General features: G+C 39.5%; 1 protein-coding gene across 2 annotated transcripts in view; it reads left to right on the forward strand.

The window, feature by feature from the left end:
* The window catches only part of PARP8 (poly(ADP-ribose) polymerase family member 8), a 204,965-nt gene that overhangs the window by 95,044 nt on the left and 86,005 nt on the right, over positions 1 to 23,916 (forward strand). For both annotated transcript variants that reach the window (XM_087715477.1, XM_087715478.1), the window contains exons 3-6: positions 11,941 to 11,978; positions 17,084 to 17,173; positions 19,370 to 19,440; positions 23,776 to 23,853. In XM_087715477.1, coding sequence (XP_087571603.1) covers positions 11,941 to 11,978; positions 17,084 to 17,173; positions 19,370 to 19,440; positions 23,776 to 23,853 — 277 coding nt within the window. The remainder of the gene's footprint in view (positions 1 to 11,940; positions 11,979 to 17,083; positions 17,174 to 19,369; positions 19,441 to 23,775; positions 23,854 to 23,916) is intronic.

Raw genomic sequence — 23,916 nt, forward strand, 5'->3', positions numbered from 1 at the left:
AGAGCTGAGTGCTAAATTCTTCTGAGATTCTTAAGTTGCTTCCTTTTGTGCAGTGTTGTGTTGTACAATTCTGTGGCGCAGTTGCGGAATTAATATGCTCCTGCTGCAGACTGACCTATTTATGCTTTAACAGTTAGCTGTAATCATCTATCTATCTATCATCTATCTATCTATCTATCTATCTATCTATCTATCTATCTATCTATCTATCTATCTATCTATCTATCTATCTATCTACCTACCTACCTACCTACCTACCTACCTACCTACCTACCTACCTACCTACCTACCTACCTATCACCTCTCTCTCTCTCTCTCTCTCTCTCTCTCTCTCTCTCTCTCTCTCTCTCTCTCTCTCTCTCATCAGAAATTTATAAATCCCTTTTACTTCTTTTTTACTTTTTATTTGCCTTTTGATGACCGCAGTAATCAGTGGTGGGTTTCAAAATTTTTTAGAATCTCTTCTGTAGATGTGGTCTGCTTTGTGGGAGTGGCTTGCCAGCCATGTGACCAGGTGGGAGTGGCCTGCCAGCCATGTGAAGTTGTAAAATGTGGTGAAACTCACTTAACAACGCTCTTGCTTAGCAACCAAAATGTTGGCTCAGAAACTGGCATTTGAAGCACGCAAGTCTTAAAGCTGTCACGTTACAAGACCCTTGCACCCGTAACCCTTTAGGAAAAAAACCTCCAGGGTTGTTCAAACTTGACAGACTTGGAGACTTCAACTCCCAGAATTCCTCCTCTCGCTCTTCATCTTGATAATGTGCAAGGGGAGGGAGCTGGAACCGGTTCTAAAAGGCACTGTGGATTTGTGGAACCTCTTCTATAGAAGAGGTTAGAACTGGCAGGAACCCACCCCTGGCAGTAATGCAACACTCAACAGCCAGGGGTAGGATACATGAGCTCCCATGAGAATTAGTTTAATATGCCCCTCAAAGGCTCTAACAGTGGTTGTGTCACAACTTTAGGAAACTAATCAATCAGAGTGGAGATCATCAGTATGTACTATCAGTAAGGCAGTATAGTCAAAACTATTAAAAAATTATTAAAGAGACATACTAGGATTCTTTTCACACCACCCTCCACCCATAAGAACTTCTTTGATTCTTCTCTGTAGTGTAGTGAATTGGGCTCTCAAATGACTTATCTCCAGAGGTGGGCTGCACATAATTTAACAACTGGTTCGTTGGAAATGTGAGAACGCGGGCACATCCGCTTCGTGCACACATGCTTTGCATACATGCCTTCAGCGCTTCCATGCAACACCTAAAAGTAGGCTTTTTCAATGGGGGCGGCTTCCTGCACACCTGTTAGGTCAGTCACGGTTAGTAGAACGGGAGAGGCGCACAAATCAGCTGGGCGAGATGGAAAGTGAGATATCTAGGACCTGATAGAGATAGAATCAAGATCACGTGAAGTGTTAATACCACTTTATAATGGCCTTGGTAAGGCCACACTTGGAATACTGCATTCAGTTTTGGTCACTACGATGTAGAAAAGATGTGGAAAGACTAGAAAGAGTGCAGAGAAGAGCAACAAAGATGATTAGGGGACTGAAGGCTAAAACATATGAGGAACGGTTGCAGGAACTGGGTATGTCTAGTTTAATGAAAAGAAGGACTAGGGGAGACATGATAGCAGTTTTTCAATATCTCAGGGGTTGCCACAAAGAAGAGGGAGTCAAACTATTCTCCAAAGCACCTGAGGGGAAAACAAGAAGCAATGGGTGGAAACTAATCAAGGAGAGAAGCAACTTAGAACGGAGGAGAAATTTCCTCACAGTTAGAACAATTAATGTGGACAGTTTGCCTCCAGAAGTTGTGAATGCTCCAACACTGGAAGTTTTTAAGAAAATGTTGGATAGCCAACATCTGAAATGGTATAGGGTTTCCTGCCTAGGCAGGGGGTTGAACTAGAAGACCTCCAAGGTCCCTTCCAACTCTGCTATTGTATTGTATTGATAGTATCGGGATGGGTGGGCGGGGCCAACGGGGGCTTGTAACTACCAGTTTGGGTGAACCAGTCCGAACCATCTGTGGCCTACCACTGCTTATCTCAGAATGGCAACAGCATATAGTCCTAGCATCAATATAGGGAGAAAATGGATATACTGGGGCCCAACAATATTGCCCTTGTGAAATGATATGTAAAATAAACTTGGGAGGCAGAAGACAATGGCCTTATGAAAAAAAAATTAGAGTACAAAAGAGGAGAGAAAGGGACACTTGTCAGAAGGGACGCTTCCTAGTTTTTTAGCAACTCCAAATTGCTAAAGCTGAAATATTTTCAGAATCAATTGGCTTTCAAGTCCATGCTGAGATTAAATCAGAGCCTTATATTAGCCATATATTAGGTCTGTGTTAAAAGTATATGCAAGCCATACAGTATATCATGTATATATGAGCTAGCAGGACGTCACAGTTTTAATTTTCGGCTTTTCTACAAAAGACACACTCTTTGGAGAACTGCTGTCTGTCAGGGTTGTCTGTCATCTGAACTAAGATGACAAATGATCAAAGTAGGAAACATGCCACTATGATTGTGACCTTTCTTCTCCCCCCCCCTTCTGTTTTAATCTCTTTGTTTTAGTATTGGCATTTAGTAGGAACAGCCCTTCAGATTCAAAGGGGAAAAGCTGCAATGGATCCTTAGGAGGGCACTCACATAAAAGGGTCTGCAATTCTTTAAAACAGCAGTGTGTTGTCCTCAGATTACCTGATCCATGTGATCCTGGGAAAGTATGCATTTAGCTTAAGGAGTTGCAACAGCTACTGCATGAATATTACAAAGCACCTTTTCCCCTTAAATACACAGGACTCCATAACCGATATTATAGTTGGTCACACAGTCATCTGGCTGTTTAGACTGGATTTGGCATTTTTATCCTGCTAGCTAGTTGTTCCCCAAACCTGGGATAGGGGGATGTTGTTGTTTGATTGTGTTAAAGGTACTATTGCAAAATGTTTCAAGTAAAGCTACCTTTTGCAGTTGTCCGATGGTGATTTTGTCAATGCTGATGGTTTTCAAGCGGTGCTCCAGTTGTTTTGGGATTGCATGCAAGGCTTCTAATACTACTTCCTTTACTTCCACAGTCATTCTACTTCTGTTTCTAGGTCTTTGTATTTTGTGATTTATCTCCAGTTCTTTCTCTTCTCATTTGCTGTCTCCAGCTACTGCCACATCCATTTATCCAGAGTTTTTTTTTTGTCTTTCTTATTGACAGTTGTTAAGTTTGGGGTGTTGTATGGCAGGTTCCCGTCTGTTTGAATTCTAAAGTCCCAGAGCATTTCAGCGTCTTCATTTTGTATTACTTATTTTGTGGTCTCACTAGTTCTTGCTTGCAAGTACATGGTATTTCTTGCATAAATTCCAATGCACTATTGGTGCCATTTTGTCATGCCATTATTTGTAGATAGTTTGTGCAAGCTTCTTGCAATAGGTAATTAAGTGGTCCACTAGTTAGAACTGCCTTCAGTTTCTTTGCACAGGCAGCATTTGCTGTCTGTTCTGTCTTCTAGCTTCAGGGCATCTTCACTGTTCTTCAAATATTTTTTCCTATTCCCCTTGTTCTTTTTTAGCTGTTTGGTATAGTTGCAGCATTCCATACCCAACTATTTGTCTTGGTAAGTAGACTCTATCAACATTGCTATGTGGATAAAGCGGATTCGTTCATTGTCACTGTTTTTAAGGACTTTTAGTTCTGTTTAAGTCCAGTCCATTATTCCAGCTGCATATTTAATGACTGGAATGGCCCAAGTGTTAGTTGCCAATGGTTAGTTCTTCATTTAAGTTTGGACTTTAAGTTCTTCTTTACTCTCATAATGTATTCACTTCTAAGCCTCTTCTTGTCTTCAGTGTGCTTGAAGTTGTCAGCTTGAAGGATGCTGAGTGATTTGTAGTGATTTTCTTCATCCAGATTGTGTTATTTCCACAGGGCATCTTGATCCCTTCAGTTTTCAATCTTTTTCCTCTGTTGATGCTAAGGGTGGTGTATTTGACCAGACCAAATTCCATTGCAATATTTTTTCCCTTTATTTACGGACAGTTTTAAGCAGGGATTCTATTTAAGGCAGTGTTTTTCCATAGAGCTTCAGCGTCCATGAAAAGGAGGTACAATAGCCTGGCAGATGTTCTTGATGTTTGATAACAAGGGCCTAACTTGTTCAGGATCGTTGACAGAAGACTCAATACAATCACAAACAGTAGTGGTGATAATGAATCTCCTGGAAAGATTCCTCTTTTGATATTAATGTCTTCCAGTTTACTGCATTAACCAGCAACTCATTGTGCCATTGTGCTATTGACCTTTGCACAAAGATCCTGATGTTTCTACTAACTCCTGTTATTTCTGGGGACTTAATTGTCCAATCATACAATGGGAGTTGAATGCTTTATTATTGTTGCATACGCAATAAAGTGAAATCACACCTGCTAGTTATTTAGCCAGTGTTGGCTTTTGAACTCTTCCCAAGAATCTAGGTCAGGAATGGCTAACTTTTTTTTGTCCTGGTGTGCCAAAATTGTGTGCACGACAGCCCACACCTACAATGCAATGTGGTCCACCCTCCTGGGACTAAAATCGGGGCATGGGGGGTGCCATACCCCTCCGCACTACACCCTTCCCCCTTACATGTGCATGCCCCCATCCCACCCATACGCATGTATTTCTTGCATGTGTGGCAGAGACCTGAAAATCAGCTGGCTGGCAGAAGGTCCACACACCTGCGCCGTGGAGCTGAGCTGGGCGATGGCTCATGTGCCCGCAGAGAAGGCTCTGCGTGCCACCTGTGGCACACGTACCATAGGTTCGCCATCACGGATTTAAGTTGTTGTAATGTTGACAGTTGGAAATTTTGTCAATGCACAGATTGCAATGCATAGACCACAGGTGTTAAACTCAATTGTGTCACGGGCTGGATTGTGACATATTGTGAAGTTTTTTGTCTTTGCGAAGCTCTGGTGGGCATGGCCTGCATGTGACATATCTGCCCTGTGGGCTGCCAGTTTGACAGGCCTGGCATAGATTGTTCAATATTTTTTTTGTACAAAACTCAAGTGTGTCCGTAACCATTGGGAACACTACACCTGGTTTGTGCCATAATCTTTCAACTTTGGTTTTCAGATATGATCTTCCCCAATTCTTCTATTCCACTTTCCTTTGGTATTGCATCTCAATTATCCACACTTTCTTCTGTTCAGTCACAGTTATATATAAAGACTTTTATCTCTTTGCATTTGGAAATCCCACAATATTTTAACTTACTCATTTTCCAATTAAATGTTTTCACCAATTTTTCATTACAGTTCTGGCACAGGATAGGTTTTTTTTTTTTTACAGATGTTCAGTGAATCATTTTGGCAGCTACGTTATCTCATTTGTAATCAGTTTGTGTGGTCTTCTTGCATGAACTAAATATATGATCTGTTTCTTCTGCTTCTTTGTGCAATCTGTATTTTGAATCATTTGATATTTTTTTTCAGTTCTGGCCTTGGTTGCATTAATTCAAATAGTTTGCTCTTGACCAGCCAAAATCAAGCTTTCAGTTTCTTTGTTCCATTGTAAGCCATTGCCAGGTTTTATCTTTATCTATTTTGTCCTTGATCTTTTGTAGAAATTGACCATGTAATGTTTTTTCTTGCTAGCGTTTTGTTCATGTTTTTATTTCATTATTTCAATATTCATGTTTTGTTTCCAATACATTCAATAAATTGAATTTTAACTTGTATCAGTGCTTCCTCTTGGCTGTCTTTGACATAATCATTCAGTGTGTGCTTTTCTTTTTTTGACAGTTTGATTTGAAGTAAACCTCTGCCTCTATTTCTGAATAATCAATCAATATCACTACCGGGATGTAATGCCTAGTGCAGTGATGGCTAACTTTTTCATCGTTGCGTGCCGAAAGTACATGTGCCCACACCCATAATGCAATGCATGCATAACACATCTCATCCACTCTGCCCCCTGCGCATGTGTGCATGACCCCCCCTGCACTCTCCATGCCCCCCGCACATGTGCAACCCCCCCCCCTGCACCCTATTTTGGGCCTCGCAGGCCTCCCTGCAGCCTCCTGGGACAAAAAATGGACTGAGGGGGGCACCACACTCCCCTCACGCTCCCCACCCCCATGCATGCACACACATCTCCAACATGCGCCCTGCCCACCGCATATGTGCAGCAGAAACCCAAAAATCAGCTTGCTTGTGGGAGGCGCGTGCAGATGGACATTGAAGCTGAAGTCAAGCTCGTATGCCCCCAAAGAGGGCTCTGTGTGCCATCTGTGGCACACGTGTCATAGGTTTCCCATTATGGTCCTAGTAAATAGGCATCAGGTGTTTTCTTTTTTTGTCCAAATTGTCCAGTTCAACTTGCCTCTTGTATCAGCAATGTATCTTGTCACAAGATTGGCCTAGGCTCTGGTGCCTTAGAAGGTGTATCCACCATTCAATTTTGTCTGTATTATTATTTTCTAGAAATTTATTCTTGCTAATTATACTATAACATATCGTTGTTTAAATATAGTTAGTAAACAAGCAAGTTATAAGTGATGCTTAGATATTTTATAGAGGTGGAAAGTATTTGGGTTTAGAGCCATACAACAATATTTGACCTACCATTAACTGTTTTTCAAGGAGATCACTTGCAGTGCAGGATTTTTAGATGTTTGTCTTTTTCTACCACTGTGGCCAACTCTTTCAAATGCTTTTGATTTGACAAGTATCTGAATGAATGACTTAGGAATGCAAGATTATATATATGTATGTATGTATGTATGTATGTATGTATGTATGTATGTATGTATGTATGTATGTAAAAGAAAATCTACTGTGAGATAGTTTTGAAATGGAAACTTTGCAAAGTATAGGTGACAGTGTTGCAAAGTCTTGCCACCACTTTGTTTGCATAGCAAGCTAATTCAAGCATCAATTCACAAATGATATTTGCTGTTTAGCTCATTTGTGGTCAAGTCACATGGATGAGCTAGCTGTGAGAATTATTCTTAGTGAAAAATGCAAATATTTATTGCCTTTGACTCAGCACCCAAGCGTCACTCAGAAGCCTGTAAGAAAATGAAGATGTGCAATCTTCAGTGCATGACTGATTGTTCATATATTTTATACCATCTTCTTTCAGTTCATCATTCAATCAGTCAAGCCAAAGTATTTCTTTTGAATAACATAATATGCTATATTTTTCACTCTGTGCCACCTCAAAATAAGGACTTACTCAACTCCTTATACTGGAGCAGAGATGTAAAACTCGCATCGTAACAAGACATATCATGACTCCCCTCCTAAAATGGGCTGGGCGTGGCCAGCGCATGATGCATCCGGCCCAGGGGCTGAGTTTGACACCTCCATACTAAAGCTATGATGTCAAATTTGTGAGACCTCATGCTTTCACTATGAAGTAAGTTGGATTACAAATAAACTATATGATACTACTGAGTACTCAGTACTGAGTACTGAGAATCACTACAGAAATTCTACTGGCTCAACCATTAACTCTCAATAAAATTAGTTACAAAGGATTTTGTTCTGATTAGGAACATTTCCGTACAATATTTGGTTACTGATGTTGCTACTGAGTTCCTTATCAAGAAAATAAATACAGGTAGTCCTCAACTTAGAACAATTCATTGAGTGACAGTTGAAAGTTACAACAGAACAAAAAACAAGTGACATGATCTTTTTTCACACTTATGACTGTTGCAGCAGCTCCATGGTCATGTGATCAAAATTTAGAGACTTAAATAAGCCGGACTCATATTTATGGTGCTTGCAGTGTCCCGGGCTCATGTGATCCCGTTTTGCGACTTTCTGACAAGCAAAGTTAAGTGAAGCCAGATTCACTTAATAACAATGTCACTAACTTAACAACTTCAGTGATTCACTTAAGAGTGAAGAGGGAAGAGAGGTTGTAAAATGGGGCAAAATTCACTTAACAAATGTCTCACTTGGGAACAGAAATGTTGGGCTCAACTGTGGTCGTAAATTGAGGACTACCTGTAGAATTGTCCCATTTAAAGCCTAATCATCTAGGGTGGCTTCTTAGCCCAAATTGGAATCCTTTGGAATCCTTTGGAAGCAACATAGCTTATTCGCTTAGCTGTTGTCCAAGTGTGTCCAAAGATATCTTTCAAGCATTATTCACATAGGGCAGAATGAGCAATGATTTTTTTCCCCTAGAAAATGGAGTGATTTCCCAATTTTATATCTGAATGAATTGGTTAGACAGATTGATAGAAAATAAAGCTACCCGTGCTTTTTAGTACTGATGGAAGCTATAAAACTTTCGCTGGAGAACCCAGTCAGAAAGATGCTTATGTTCTACTTTGGGGCTTCTGTATTTCATTATTGAATCAGAATATTATTAATAGAAGAAGAAAATCCCACCCTCTTTAAAGTGATCAGTGCAAGTTACTTCCATTTGTGTAAGCGTAGATGAGATTATGGTACTGAAATAGTAATCTTTACTTTCATGAGAAGGGGAACACAATGGATTTTCTGGATATTTAATGTATAGAATTCTGTGGGATTTCTAAACACACACAGTAAGCACAATGTTCCAACTAAGCAATTACAAGTCTGAGCAACAGCAAAAATAGGAAAAACAGTGGCACCCAGCAGCTGTATAAGACCCCCTGCAGAAAGAGTCAGCAGTTTTAGGCCAAACAGAGAAGATATCATCAATTTTACAGTCCATATAATTTGTATTATTTAGAAAAGCTATTTTCTAAATTTTAGCAAATTTTTGCATTGATTTTACATCGTCTGTATCTTTGAAAATTCTTACTGAGCAAATAGATTTTAATAGTTTAGGAATAACAAAGAGCAACAAAGATGATTAGGGGACTGGAGGCTAAAACATACAAAAGAACAGTTGCATGAACTGGGTATGTCTAGTTTAATGAAAAGAAGGACTAGGGGAGACATGATAGCAGCGTTCCATTATCTCAGGGCTTGCCACAAAGAAGAGGGAGTCAAGCTATTCTCCAAAGCACCTGAGGGTAGAACAAGAAGCGATGGGTGGAAACTAATCAAGGAGAGAAGCAACTTAGATCTGATGAGAAATTTCCTGACAGTTAGAACAATTAATCAATGGAACAACTTGCCTCCAGAAATTGTGAAAGTCCCATCACTGGAAATCTTTAAGAAGATGTTGGATAACCATCTGTCTGAAGTGGTATAGGGTTTCCTGCCTAGGCAGGGGGTTGGACAAGAAGACCTCCAAGATCCCTTCCAACTCTGCTATTGTATTAATATTTGTTTTCATTAGTTATTAATGAATTATTCTGGAGTGTCAACTAGGGGATAAATGTTCTTACATACAGTAAAGAGCCGTTTGCAATGCAGCTCTTTTCACCATTATATTCTTGAAACTAAGACCTATTAATGGAGACTGGGAGACCTAGAATGTCTATTTATCCTTGAGAAAGGAGAATGAATGTGAGATACTGTCTCAGTCTTCACCTGCCTACAGATGTGTCACATTAAAGAGAAGCAGGCCCTGTTTCTACCATTCTAGAGCGCAGAAAAAGAAGTTTTAAGGAGCAGGAAAGCCAATTCTAGTTACATCTATGTAAAGACAGCCTAACCGTAAGAATACTTCAATAGCATACTAATTGTGTAGCAAATTGATGGGCTCCCGTTCACGAACTTCTCTTCAAACAAAAAATGAATAAACATTGGCTGTGAAGGCTTTAAAATGGGATTCCTGCAGTGAACGTAAAGACCTCAATGGCCTTTCCCCCAAATTTTTGATAAGGGTGCTCTGGACGTATTGATTTAAGATCAAGATCCTGTAGTCTGTGAACTCTGTGATCATTTTGATAAAATTTGGCTACAAAATGATCAGTTTTGAAAACCACATTTTAAAAACAAATTATAAGTGGCAATGCAATCAAGTGTTCTGGGATGTACTATATTTTTTGGAGTATAAGATTCATGTTTACCCCTCCTAAAAGTGGGTGAAAATTTGGGTGCCTCTTATACACCAAATGTAGCCCTGCCCACCTGTCAGCTCCACCCTTTGGCCTCTGCCTCCCAGCAGTTTGCCTCCTTGCAGCAAACATCCTGTTTCAGTTTCGGTTTCAGCACAGTCTGATTAGCACAAGCAGCTGATTGTTGGTTGGATCAGCCTCCCGACCATCAGCTGTTTCAGGCTGCAGGGATTGCCATTGCCTATTTCCACCTCTGCACAAACCCCGTTTTTGACCTCCACACACCCCATTTTCTGCCCATGCCGATCTCTGTCCATTCCGATCCTGGAGACTGAAATGGAGACTGAAAATGGGTCATGTGGAGGCTGAAAACGGGATGCGGAGGGTGAAAATGGGGTGCGCAGAGGCGACAATATGCTATGATAATCCCTGCAGCATAAAACAGCTGATCGTCGGAAGGCCTATCCAACCGATAATCAGCTGCTTGTGCTAATCAGGCTGTGCTGAAACGGAAACGGGATGTTTGCTACAAGGAGAAAAATTGCTGGGAGGCAGAGGCAGATTTTTTTTCTTGTTTTCCTTCCCAAAAGCTAGGTGCGTCTTATACTTCAGGGCAACTTATACTCTGAAAAATACGGTAAATAACCTCCATTCCCACCCTTATAGCCTGACAAGATTCCCATCCCCTTGCACCTGGTTATTGTTTGAGTACAGGGGAGAAGGATTTTGGTTATCAGTGGATAGTGGTTTGCATCCCAGAGACCTCTCACTTCCATCCCCACCTTAGCCCCACTAAATACAAAAAGAAGCTAAAAAAATTAGAATTGGCCCTTCAAACGTCTTCAAAAGAAGAAACAAGAAATCCCCCTTGCCTCCTGAAAAAGCCCCTTTGGAACATAAGTATACAGTTTATACCTTTGCAAATAAATGTAAGTCCTTGACTTACTACCCTAATTGAGCCTGAAATTTGGGTTATAAGTCGTGGCAATTGTAAGTTGAGGTACTGATATGACTGCACCAGATTTTATTACAATTTTATGGTGGCCTTTAAGTAAATTACGTGCTTGTAGGTACAAATCTATTCTCCTGAATGGATTTTTTTTGGAGCGGGGTGGAAACTGCTAAAAAATACTCAAAACTAGCAAAAAACATCACAAATCATGGTCACGAAACTGCAGGCCAATGCATGGCCAGTCGTAAATGTGAGTCTGTTGCCATGCATTTGAAATGTGTTGTATGACCTGTTGGGAGGCATGGCATCTGGATGAGTAGTAAAGCACCTTTTCCAAGATTGTTGTAACTGTTCCAAAGTTGAAGAGGTTCTCTGTTTTATGGCTATTCCTGAAATGATTAGAGAAGACTAAGATCATAGATGAACTCTTTTACATAAAGAACTGGTGAGAAACTTTTTTAAAAAAAATAATAATAATCCCATGCACATTTTAAAATAGTCTCTTCATTTGGTCAAAATAATAATAATACCCTGAAGGTGCTAAGCGACTAATGCAATAGAACAAATTATTCTTGCATAAAAGAGATTGCAGTCTTTCTACCGTAATCTGCAGTAGGCAAACCCCATCTTCTAAATTACAGGTGTGTAACCCTAAAGAACTTCTTAATTAGTCTTAAGTGATTTGTACATTGCAGATGTATTATGTTTTCCTTTTGGAATAGCATTGGGGGCAGATAACAGGAAGCAATGCTGCCAAATTGGACGTTTGAGCAGTGTTGATTTTCATTTTTTCTGTTTCTCCCCTCCCAAATTGCAATTTTATATTACAGAGGTACTTCTTTGAGTAGAGGGGAAATCTTGGAGAGCTTTCCTGTTATGATGAGTTGTTTGGGATTTTTTTTTGTTTTTTGTTTTGTACTAGGTCCTTTAAAAGCTGGTAAAGTAACTGCTTTGTTAGATTGTCAAAAATCTGTAAATAAATGTGGGCTGCGCAATTATTCTTCTGCTTCTCTTATGTTATTCTTTATCCTTTTCTTTTTTTAACAGCATCTCCTATTCGGTGCACGTCTCTGAGGATTACCCAGGTAAAGTGTGACTTTCTATGCTGCTTACGGTAAAAGACGTTTTACTCTCCATTATTGTGCACAGGGATCACCTCCATGATAATCACATTTCATTAGCCACCTCATTTGCACCCTTTATTTTCTCTTTTTTTAGCCTTCCTCTCTTAAGCAGGGTGAGAATGTAAGAATCTGGTGCATCTGGGAAAGAATGTGGTTTGCCTATTTTTTTTTTAAAAGACTTTTATATAAATAGCTGATGAGAATCAGGGTTTTATATGGATATATAAAACCACACAGAGGCAAAAGGGGGGAAGGGGGGAAACCAACCCCAAAAGATGTTCTTGGCTCTCAGCTTTTGCTGATGGGATAATATGCTAACAGTAGCTAAAGAAATGTGGGTCTTTGAAGAAGAGGGAATTTCTCGTCTTTGTGGATTGTTAAAAATAAAACTGTGTTGAAAATGGCATTGCAATTTCTTAGAAGTTTTTTTTTTTGACTTGCTAGAGAGGCATCTGTTTTTTCTGCCTTCTTTCTCAGAGTGATCAAGAGTCTGATTCCTTAACCTCCATTTGCTTTTGTTTTGGAGATTCCTTCCTTGTTGGAGATGGGAAAAGATGCTTTCTCTAGTAACATCCCCCCCCCCCCCCGGTTGGAGATGTTTCCCTCACTCCATCCCTTGTTTTCTGGGCTGAAGTAGGTCAGTGGGAGAAATTTCTTGGAAACAATCTCTTGAGATTGAATTGAATTGGCAAATGGGTTATCCAAGGGAGGTCTAGAACAACTCCCCACAGCCAACTCTTAGTGGCCAACTCGCCACAGCCAATTCGCCATAGCCAACCCGTCACAGGACAACCTGTTGTGGGACAGAAGTTACACACTATCAAAGAAATGGTGGAATAAAATCATTAAAGAAAAGATGCAAAGGCAGGGATAAAACGAAATGTGAATGACAGAAACTGAAATAATTTAATGATTTAAAATAATTAAATAAAATGGTTGAATTGTCCCGCAGCAATTGGCAGCAGTGAGTTGGCTGAGGAATGTTGGCTATGCCAAGTTGTTCTATTCCACATCCAAGGAAAAACAAAGGACATAATGCAGTCCAGGACTTACCTGGACTTTTGTAAAAGAACACAAGAACATCACTCTCCTCCCATCAGGATTTTGATCAAAGTCTCTCTTTTTTTTGAGAGAGAGAAATGTATGCAATTTCCACCTAATTGAATGAAAATGGGTGGGGAAACAGTGTAGGAGAATTATTCTGTCCAGTATTATCTGAAAGTTCATGAGGCCAAAGGCTTTACATCAAGAAGGAAGCCTGTGTATTTCAAGTCTTTTTATAGACCCTCCACCTCCATGTGTGCATCTGTATTTGTATTATTGTCACTAGGACTTTAGCCCTAAAATGAATCAGTTTCATCATAATCAGAGCTCTCTTCCATACTAATTGGAAACCGCCTCTAAAGTTAGGAGGGATAAGCCCACTTGGAGGTAGGATAATTATAATCAATATTTAAATAAAGCTATCCCTGATTTTGGTTCTACTTTTACCATAAAAATCTCAAAATACAAGAAAGCATTTCTAGTACTGCATGGAAGCTAGAATCTCCTCTTAAAAATGTGGCCTGAACCTGTTCGTGTAGATTAAAATCAGGAATAGGATCTAATTTATAGGCTGTTGTAATTGCTAATGGTTATTGTGTTGCGCTGCTTTTCATTTTCTTTTCAATCTTCTTACCGAAAGAAGGAAATATAAACCCTTCAAAGTCCTTCTATATTAAAGAAGCACATACACACCAGCAAAACCAGGGCAAACCAATCAAATACTAAGCACGCACTGTGACACATGCATAGGAATATTCTTACATGTAAAATATAATGGCAGCAGAAATGTAATTACCATCTTTGGTTCATAAAAAGTGTAAGAATATGGACATTATGAACAAAACATATACCATTGATGGCTAACTTTTTTATCCTCGTGTACTGAAATCATGCACGTGTGCCCACACCCACAATGCAATGACTCCCTTGCGCATGCGCCCATGACCACCTGTGCCCTGCACTTTCGTGCATGTGCATTATCCCCCACGATCCCCTGTGCATGTGCGATACCCCCGGTGCCCACTTTTGGGCCTAGCAGGCCTCCCTGAAGCCTCCTGGGATCAAAAATGTGGCATGGGGGGATGCTCCCTCTCCCCCCCACGCATGTGTGTGCAACCCTTCCCACATATGGGCACACAATCCCCCCGCATGCCCCACACACATGTGCAGCAGAGACCTCAAAATCAGCTGGCCGTTAGGAGGCACCCGTGTGCAATGGAACTGAGCTGGGTGATAGCTGGCGCGCCTGCAGAGACGGCTCTGTGTGCTCCTTGTGGCATGCGTGCCATAGGTTTGCCATCACGGACATGTACTATACATTGACCTACTGCCAGATGAATGAAACATTACTCCCAATTACTTAAAACATGTCACCTATTCAATTATGTCCATATATTTACCAGCATGAAATGTAGGTCTCCTAAAGAAGTGTCATCATTTTTTGGGTTTTGATAATTAATGTCCAACTTTCTTCTTTGTAAGAACTACCTGATGGCCCTGAAGGCTCTTCTGAGGCCTACAGGATGCAGGAGAGCTGCATGGTCTGTGTATAATAAGATATTAGCAAATTTATCCTTCATCTTTCCTTCCTTTAGGAGAGGGAAAGTTCAGATTGTTTAAATAGTTTACCAATTGTTTAAATAATGATTAAATAACTAAGCGGTCATTGTGCTTGGTTTTCTTTTGATGGGTACATGAAAACAGTACAGTAGTTATGTAAATAGAGATTAAATATAAGATATTATGGCACCAAGAAAAGATCTGTGGCAATGTGAGCCTTCCTAAATCCAACATTCCCTGCCGAATGACTCTCCTGTTCAGTCTAGTCCCTCAATAAATATTTAGCCAAAAGCTAACTGATCATATTAAGCAGCTCAATAGATCAATAATTGTCCCCAAAATGACAGCTTTACTAGGCAGGAATACTGATTTATCAAGGGTAGGCTTTAGAAAACAAGCTAAAGAGAGAAAGATGTAGTATTTGGAGTAATCCCAAGTATTTAAAATAGGGCTGAAAATTACACCTAGGAAGAAGAATAAACGAGTGAACAACAAACAAATGCCTACACATTCGATTAATAAGCACCAAATTTGGATTTTCTTTATGCTGCAGATGGGGAAATGATAACCAATGATTTTGTAATGGACAGCTCTATAAATCATTCAAATAAATATGCAGCTAAAACAACCATACCCTTAGATCACATACAATCTATATCAGGGGTCCCCAACCCAGACCGCAGACCACTACTGGGCCACGCCCTATTCACAACCAGGTCATGTGAGTGGTGGTTTAGCATGCACTCGTGCATGCTTGCAGTTCAATTTGCACGAACAGTGGGTGCACATGCATGCACATGCAGCTCAACTTACAGTCTATCTGTGGGGGCATGCCCATGCGCACCAGTCCACCGCTCACACGATTTGAGTTGCACATGCACACATGTGCGCCAGCCTGCCACTCGCACAGCCCCATTCCCCTTTGCCCCCCAGCTGGGCCACCAAGCTGCAAAAATTAGAAACCACTGATCTTTATCATCACTGCAGGTAAAAATAGGAGACACACCAATGGTGAAATTCAATTTTTTTTTTACTACTGGTCCTGCCATGCCCATGAACTACTGGTTGGTGGGCATGGCAGGGGAAGGATACTGCAAAATCTCCATTCCCACTTTAACCTGGGGCCAGCCAGACGTGGTATTTGCTGGTTCTCTGAACTACTCAAAATTTCCACTACCGGTTCTCCAGAACCTGTCAGAACCTGCTAAATTTCACCCCTGAGACACACATGTGTTCTATACGTCTATGTACAACGCCTGGGTGTTGTATGTTTTCTATCAATATAGTCAGGGTAGATTGCAAAATGATGATGATAATAATAATGCTCTCTGCTAAAAATTGAGGCACGGAGATTCCTTATCTCTGTTTGATGACAGTGAGTTGTGCGAATGGCAGTCACTTTTCTTTATCCCCCATTGAAGGGATTTTTCCGGCAAAGCTTGCATTGAAATTGCCTTTGAGTCATTTCTACAGCCACCAACCCCTTCTTCCAATACACACTGCAGGTATATTCTAAAATTCCTATGGCATCCCTTGACTTGAATATATGCTTGATAAAGAAGCCAATGTTCTAAAAAAAAAAGTTAAAAAGCTTTCCAATACACAGTGCAAAGATTAAAAGTTCCATTACTGGGAATCAATACACTCCACAACACAACAGCTCCTTTAGGAGACATTATAGTTTAAGGAGTATGTTCCAATGAGTAACAGCATGAAGTAACGGCTAGCCAATAAATAGTCTGTCTACGCTTACTGAGTTACAAAGAAGAACAGTGCTTCTTTAATTTGAGAACTTTATAGGGGTGCTGACTTCAATTCCCAGAATTCCCCAGCCAGCAACACACATCTTAAAGTTACCAAGTTTGAGAAACAGTGAGTTATAACACTCACTTTTCTATCTCCCACAACAAAACCCTAACTGATCAGCCCTTGGTTTGGTGGAGGTGGACACAACTTTCTTCTCCAACAACTGGGTTCAAATGATTAATAATGGCCACTTGCCTACTACTGGTCCCAACCTGATGGAGATAAGATCAAGTAAATAAAAGGTAACCAACATCTTTGTTTTTTTTCTAAAAGCCTTCTGAAAGGTTAAGCAAATTAATGGTTGCCAAATGAAAGAGAAATAGGCTAGGAAAAAGCATGTTCAGGTTTACAAATGGGACTGAAAATCAATGAGCATTTAAAAAAATAGTTTAAGGCCTTGACTAAGTGGGTTATGGATTACAGCCTAGTCCCATAAAACTGATTATTGAGTACATTTTTATCATTAATTCATCAGAGGCAAAGCAACACTTGCCCTTTTGACTCTGGCTTATTAATGCTGTGCCACAATCTGGTGTCCACAAGATCTGTGAATATTGATATTTGTTGGTTGCTTGCATCTTGCATCTTCTTGTCACTCTTAAGATTTGGAGGCTTCTGTGTGAGTTAAATGTAGTGTCTTCTTTGCCTCATTGCAGATAACACCTATGTGTCCAGCTCAGATAATGATGAAGATGTACTAGTTACCACAGAGCCAATTCCAGTAATTTTTCACCGAATTTCTACAGGTGATGTTTTATATCATTTAACTTATTTCACTGGGCAGAATGTAGTGTATTTCTCCTACAGCTGGACTATACCCGATTTCACCAACAGAGACGTTTCTGAAGACAAGGAAGGTATGTTGAATATTTCTTGAGGCTGATCAGTGCAGAAGAAATCACACCTAATCGCACAATAAAAATGGATTGTTAAACTACAAAACTGTCAACAACCCTTTGTTTCCCTTGTATATTGGCTCTCAGCAGGGCTAAGAGATCTCAGAGTTGTAATTTACAATAGGTCTGGAGGAGACCAGATTGAAGAAAGCACGATAACTGTTTTTTCTTTGTATGATTTACAAAAAGACTATTTTTATGTATTCCTATGTATTCCTATGCTGTAGCAGGTAGTAGCTATTGGCAGGTGTGGCTTAGAAAAAAGCTTAAGAATAAATAAGAACAACTGGAAACAGAAAATGGTCTCCTTAGTGTCAACCCTAAAGCTGATCTGGCCGAAACCATTTTGGAGTTTCAGTGTTGCCACACTGGAGCTGAGGGATTTGGGGGGGGGGGATTAGAGATAGCTGGAGTTGTGTAGTCAAAATAAAATACTTTCCCCTGGGAACCAAGGACATTCTCACACCTGGCCGGAGGAAGGAGGAGTGATGTCACCAGACCTGTGGACGCTGTCCTGATTGGGCCATGTGACTGATTGTCCCCTGGCTCTGAAGGGAAAACTGTTAATTAGGTGAAACCCCAGGGGCCCATCAGAGTTGGTTTCCACCAGATGTGTGCCAATATGATATTTCCAGTAAAGCTATTTGGTGAGGAATTTATCTTGTCAGAGTTTGTTGCAGAAATCACATCCAGAAAGCACACACAGATAACTGATTCAGCAGGATTCATTAACTTCTTTATATACATAATAACACAGGAGTAAATGTACAATATCAATAATGGATTCTCCAATATGGTAGTAGTTACAGGCAAAACACAGGCAGAAGACAGATTGGTTTCAGTTCAGAGTTCAGAGCTTAATACGGACAAAGATAACCTCATCTATACAGGGCAGTTAAGTTAAGCCTAAGCCATTCCTAGGCGCCTAGCTGTCTCCAGCAAATGTTTCAGTTTCTAAACAGCCGTCATTGACTGACCTCATTGGTTGCTATGCCTATTCATTGGCTGACCTTGTTACCATGTCTCTGCCAGTTCATGAATATTCTGACCCATCTGCCTCAGAGTTTTTGCTTGCAATGGATCTATTACTTGGAACCTTGACTTTTAGAACATTTTATGAAGTGTATGGAATGGAGTACCTGAAAAGATGATTAGTATTTTGATAGCCAAAATTACATATTTTAATTTTTTACAGGCAACTTCATTACATATGTTATGTAAACATGGTTGGGTTAAGGATGGAAATGTGGGTTAATTTTTCTTATCTTTTTGGCCAGGATGTAGGGATAGCTTTTCACTTTTTGTTTCAGATGACTCAAGTCTATCCCCAGTAAGCATAGACAATGCTCTTTATATACAAGCTTGTTTGTTTTATTTGGACTTATTATCAAGCGTGATCCAGTGGTTACGGCATCATGTTAGAAAGCAAGAGCTGATGAGTTCAAGATCTGCCTTAGCCATGAAAGCCAAGTGGGTTACTTTGTCTCAGCCCAACTCACCTCACAAGGTTATTGTGGGGAAATAGGAGAAGAAAAGTGTTTTTGGATATGTTCCCTGCCTTGACCTTTTGTAAAAAGTATGTGATACGTGTAAATAAATAACCAGTATTTTGCTCATAAATAAAAGGTCATGTTACATTTGTTTAATTTAACTCTTACACGAATGAGAGTTAAAATATGCAACTCAGATGAGATGGCAACTTTTTTCTGTTAGCAGAAACTGGTGGGCAAACAAAAGGAGAGATTTGCAAAAATGCAAGATGATATTTTTTGTTACGGCAACTGTCATACGCATCTGATGAAAATGCTTCTGAAAACATTATCTGGCTAGATCATTGGAATCTATGATCTAGCCAGCAAAATGTTTGTTGTGACATTTTGAATACACTGTCACACAGATCATCATTAGTCCATTATATGCTTAATGTCCCAAATTTCTGACAGCTCCAGGGCAAGAATGTAAAGCTTCTCATGGATAACAAGTATCTACAAGTATTTCAAATGTGCTTTCAGTTGCTAATGTTATCATTTTTCTACTTTTCTTTAGAATTGCGAAAAACCAATGATGTCAACTGTTGTTTGTTTATAAAGTCAAAGTTACAAAGAGAAAATGGAGAGGTACTGTATTTTTTTTTTATGATAATATTTGTTTCCAAGTGCAAGGACAAAAAGGAATCAACACTGGGTTCTTCCAAGATACAGGTGGTCCTCAATTTATGATTAGTCACTTAGTGACTGTTTAAAGTTCTGGCAGACTCCCTCCCACAAAAGCACTTCCCTAAAGGAACTAAGATGTGGTCCCAAAGTTCCAATGGCTGCTGCCCCCCAGTAATCACATGACCACATTTTGGAGGACTTGGAGAGCATCCTACATTTATGACTGGTAGCATCACAATTTATGACGTTTTTTGCTAAAAACTATCATTTGCTTCTGTTTTTTGGTAACCCCCATTTGAGAACAGTGTGTTTAAGAACTACAGATTCATTTAATGACCATGGTGGTTTGCTTAATGACTACTGCAAAATAAAGGTAGTAAAATCAGGTTGGTCACATGAGTGATCCGCTTTATGACAGTCATGACTTAAGGCAAGCTCTATTACCGTCATCAGTCAGGAACTACGTGTATCCTAAATTAATCATATACAAGCTACTTCTGTGATGTGAACAGATTACTTTTATGCTCAATGGAATCTGTATGTGCCCTAATTCATATGACTAAGAAATCCTCATAATAGTCGTCATTTGTAAGAAACTGCAATGACACCAGAATTACAGTATGAGCTTTATTATGTACTGATGGACACACATCTGCTACATAAGTCATATCTTTTGCATGATGTTGTGATGCCACACAAGTCCTCATTATCTCTATCCGAGTACATCCATGCTTGACAGCTTATTGTAAGTACCGCTGCATGATCCAAAAATAAATGGAAATGGTGTTACAAAGTCATTTAAATTGTCCATCAAAGGCCTAGAGTCAACCAGGTGTCTGCAAAAGACCTATCAGCTACAGACAAGTTCATATTTCTTGTTCCCTATCCACTGGTAATGAAAGGCATCTGTGATCTTGAATATAGAAATTGATCCTTGTGACCAACAGTCATTGCTTGCTTAAATTTTTCTGCACAAACTCATTAAATTTATTTCCAAAAGAATCTGTTCTAGTGCCACCATCAAGCTCGACCAGCAAATTTTCATTGCCTTGCATATTATTTGGTAGGGTGCACAATAATTTGGAAGAATCTGAAAACAGGCTAATTGTTTTAATAGAAACATATTTTCTATGATTTTCCCATTAAGTATGCAAAATATTTTACTTGGCTATTTCAATTTTAAGTCTTTAAGTTTTAATTTATTAAAATGATGCAATCTTTTGTGATGGAAAAAAAGCCCTCAAAAGATAAAAACTATGTAAATATGAAGATTAGAGTTAATAAAAATACAGATGTAACAAGAAAGCAAACTTGTCATGCCTAAAATATTTTAAGAAGCCAAAATGTTGTAGTTACAACCATTAACAATTCTATAAAAAGCACAACTCAGCAGAAGGTCATAGAAAATAAATGAGCCTTAAAGCTTTTCTTGAAGGCCTCTGGTTACAAACATTGCATTTTATTCCTACCAAAGAGTTTCAGAAGAAATGAGATTGCTCACATTTTTTTTTTTTTTTTGCAATACAGATTTTTACAGCTGTCTCATGTTAGTTGTGTTCATGGACACCAAGAGATAAGCATTTCCTCCACATATATTCAGTGATGGAAGGAACATTGTAGACCCAGAACATGTTGCTTTCTAATTTAATAGCCAGTGGTATAAAGAAAGGGCTCAGTGGCTAAGACACTGAGCTTGTTTATCAAAAAGGTCAGCAGTTCAGCAGTTTGAATCCCTGGTGCCGCATAACAGAGTGAGCTCCCATTACTTGTCCCAGCTTCTGTCAACCTAGCAGTTTGAAAGCACATAAAAATGCAAGTAGAAAAATAGAAACCACCTTTGGTGGGAAGGTAACAGCGCTTCATGCGCCTTTGGCGTTTAGTCATGCCGTCCACATGACCACGGAGACGTCTTTGGACAGCTTGGCTCTTCGGGTTTGAAACGGAGATGAGCACCCCTCCCTAGAGTTGGGAACGACTAGTACATATGTGCAAGGGAAATATTTGCCTTTTACTATAAAGAATGTTTTCCAAAAGTCATTCTAGGCAAGAGATTCCCAACTGTCTTTGGATTTGACCTTTGAATAATTTGCCAAGGCTCCATTCTGGAAAAAAAAATGTATGCAAACAGGATAATTGAATTTAAATTTAATTAAAATCAAATATAGTTAAAATTAAATCAAGGGTATTTGTGCTGCTGAAGTTACCTGTTCAAGTAACGAAGCATCGGCAAGCAAACAACCAAGTTCAGAGTGCACTAAAGACTTCACAATACAACCCTGACTTACAGATTTTCTCTTCTATTCTGGTAAAAAGATTACTTTGAGCTTTTAGTCTTTGTCGCTTTCATGCTGGTCACAGTATTCAAGAAAGTTGGCAGAGTCTCCGGACAAATATTAAATCTGTCTTAAATTAATGCAAATGGAATTATATGAATGTCTTCGTATATTTAATGATCTCATGGTTCTTAACATTAAATTTTATAATTTGGGTGCAAGTTTTGAAATGGATCCAGGAACTACAGCAAAAGGTTTGCAATGACTGTATTTCTCAGTACATTCAGACAATTCCTGCAAGGCAAAACCTTTAGTGTGTTAAGAGTTTTGGTTTAATCTGGATTTCATAGCCATTCATTTTAGTCTTTAGATCCAAACTGCCCTATCAAGTAATGGATATGACGATCTTTGTTTTTTCTATTTCGCCTACATTAAAATACATTTTGTGTTGGTGTCCAGTGGTGATCTAGACAGGTTTTTGATGGGACATACTGCTTAATTTCAACTGCTTGTCAGTGGGGGTATTTAAACAAGAGGTGGATAATCCATGGGACATGTGTGGCTGCAAGCACTTCATTTGCATGTCCCAGACTATTCTTAGATTACTTAATTAAAAGTAGTAAATATCCAACTTTGTCAGCATAACTGGTTCAAATGAATATGTTGAGTCTTACAATATCTATTAATCACCTTTATAAAGTGCAGTCCCACAATTCCGTACCTGTCAAGCTTCTCATTTAATGATGTTATCTCACAACTGAACAAATGCTCAATATTTCTTGCTTTGCCTGATCTAAACAGTTTAAAGAATTGACACATAAATAATAATGTAGTATCAGCCCTCCAGGTAAACCAGATAAGTAACAAAACCAGATAAGCCAATTCTATTTTAATGTAGGGCTACATTAAATAATCTTGCAAGTTGTCTCCTTTTACAGCCTGTTTAAATAAGGTGGGACCATTAAGCAACTGCAGACTCTCCCACTTCTTGTCTATTCAATCCCTAGGTAGCATCTCTTCCCCTCATTCCTCAAAGGCAGTAGTTCAGTGGCTAAGACAATGAGTTTGTTGATCAAAAAGGTTAGCAGTTTGGAGGTCGAACCCCTAGCACCGTGTAATGGAGCGAGCTTCCGTTACTTGTTCCAGCTTCTGCCAACCTAGCAGTTCAAAAGCATGTAAAATGCAAGTAGAAAAATAGGGGCCACCTTTGGTGGGAAGGGAACAGTGTTCCGTGCACCTTTAGCATTTAGCCATGATCACGGAGAGTCTTTTGACAGCACTGGCTCTTCGGCTTAGAAACAGAGATGAGCACCACCTCCCAGAGTCGGAAAGGACTAGCACATATATGCGAGGGAAACCTTTACCTTTACTATATACATCACACATAGCCATCTGAACAACTGAATTATTGCCAATCAAGTATAGCTATCAACCCTGAAGCTGTGGCCATTTTCTTTCCTGTAGCCTATTCTATAAGGATTTTTCTTCACATTGCTTCAGGCTTGACACAGCCTGGAGCTGAGATGCAAGGAACGGGTTGTAGAGATAGCTGGGTTGCTGTAGCCAAAATAAAATTCTTTGCCTGGGAATCAAGGTCATTGCTGCAGATATTTGGAAGGTGGAGAGTGAAGTCACCCAACAACTACAGTGTGCTGATTAGATTATGTGACTGGTAACTGGGAGAAGTTATAAATGTTTACTTTTAATTGGGTATAGCTCATGGACAAACCTTGATTAAGAGTTATGTTACCACTGTCTTTGTCTTTGCTTCTGTCTCTGCCTACTTCTTAGACAATAGAATGTGAAAATTACTGGAAAAACAGAAGCAATTTATAGATAGAGCAGCTGCCATGCAATTCTGGAGGAAAATATGTTTGATTTAAGGGCAACAGCTACAGTGCTGCAAACTCTGAAATGTCCCCCTCCCCTTTTTGAAACTGGTGTATTCTGTAGCCTGGTGTAATACATATTTAATCAAAGAAAAACCCTCCTTGAGTTCCTCTACCTTTTTTTTTCTAATCAGGAATCAAGACACTGTACTGTGGTTGAAGAAGATTCAGAAGGAGACAATGACTCAGAAGAGTTTTACTATGGAGGGCAGGTAAACAAGAGTTATCAGTCACCTAGATGGAATTTAAAAAGAATATTAAATCTACATATAATA

The sequence above is a fragment of the Thamnophis sirtalis genome, unplaced genomic scaffold (genome assembly GCF_051295495.1).
Source record: "Thamnophis sirtalis isolate CommonGarterSnake01/CBP01778 unplaced genomic scaffold, rThaSir2_p1.2 scaffold_5, whole genome shotgun sequence".
In the NCBI taxonomy this organism is placed as follows: Eukaryota; Metazoa; Chordata; class Lepidosauria; order Squamata; family Natricidae; genus Thamnophis; species Thamnophis sirtalis.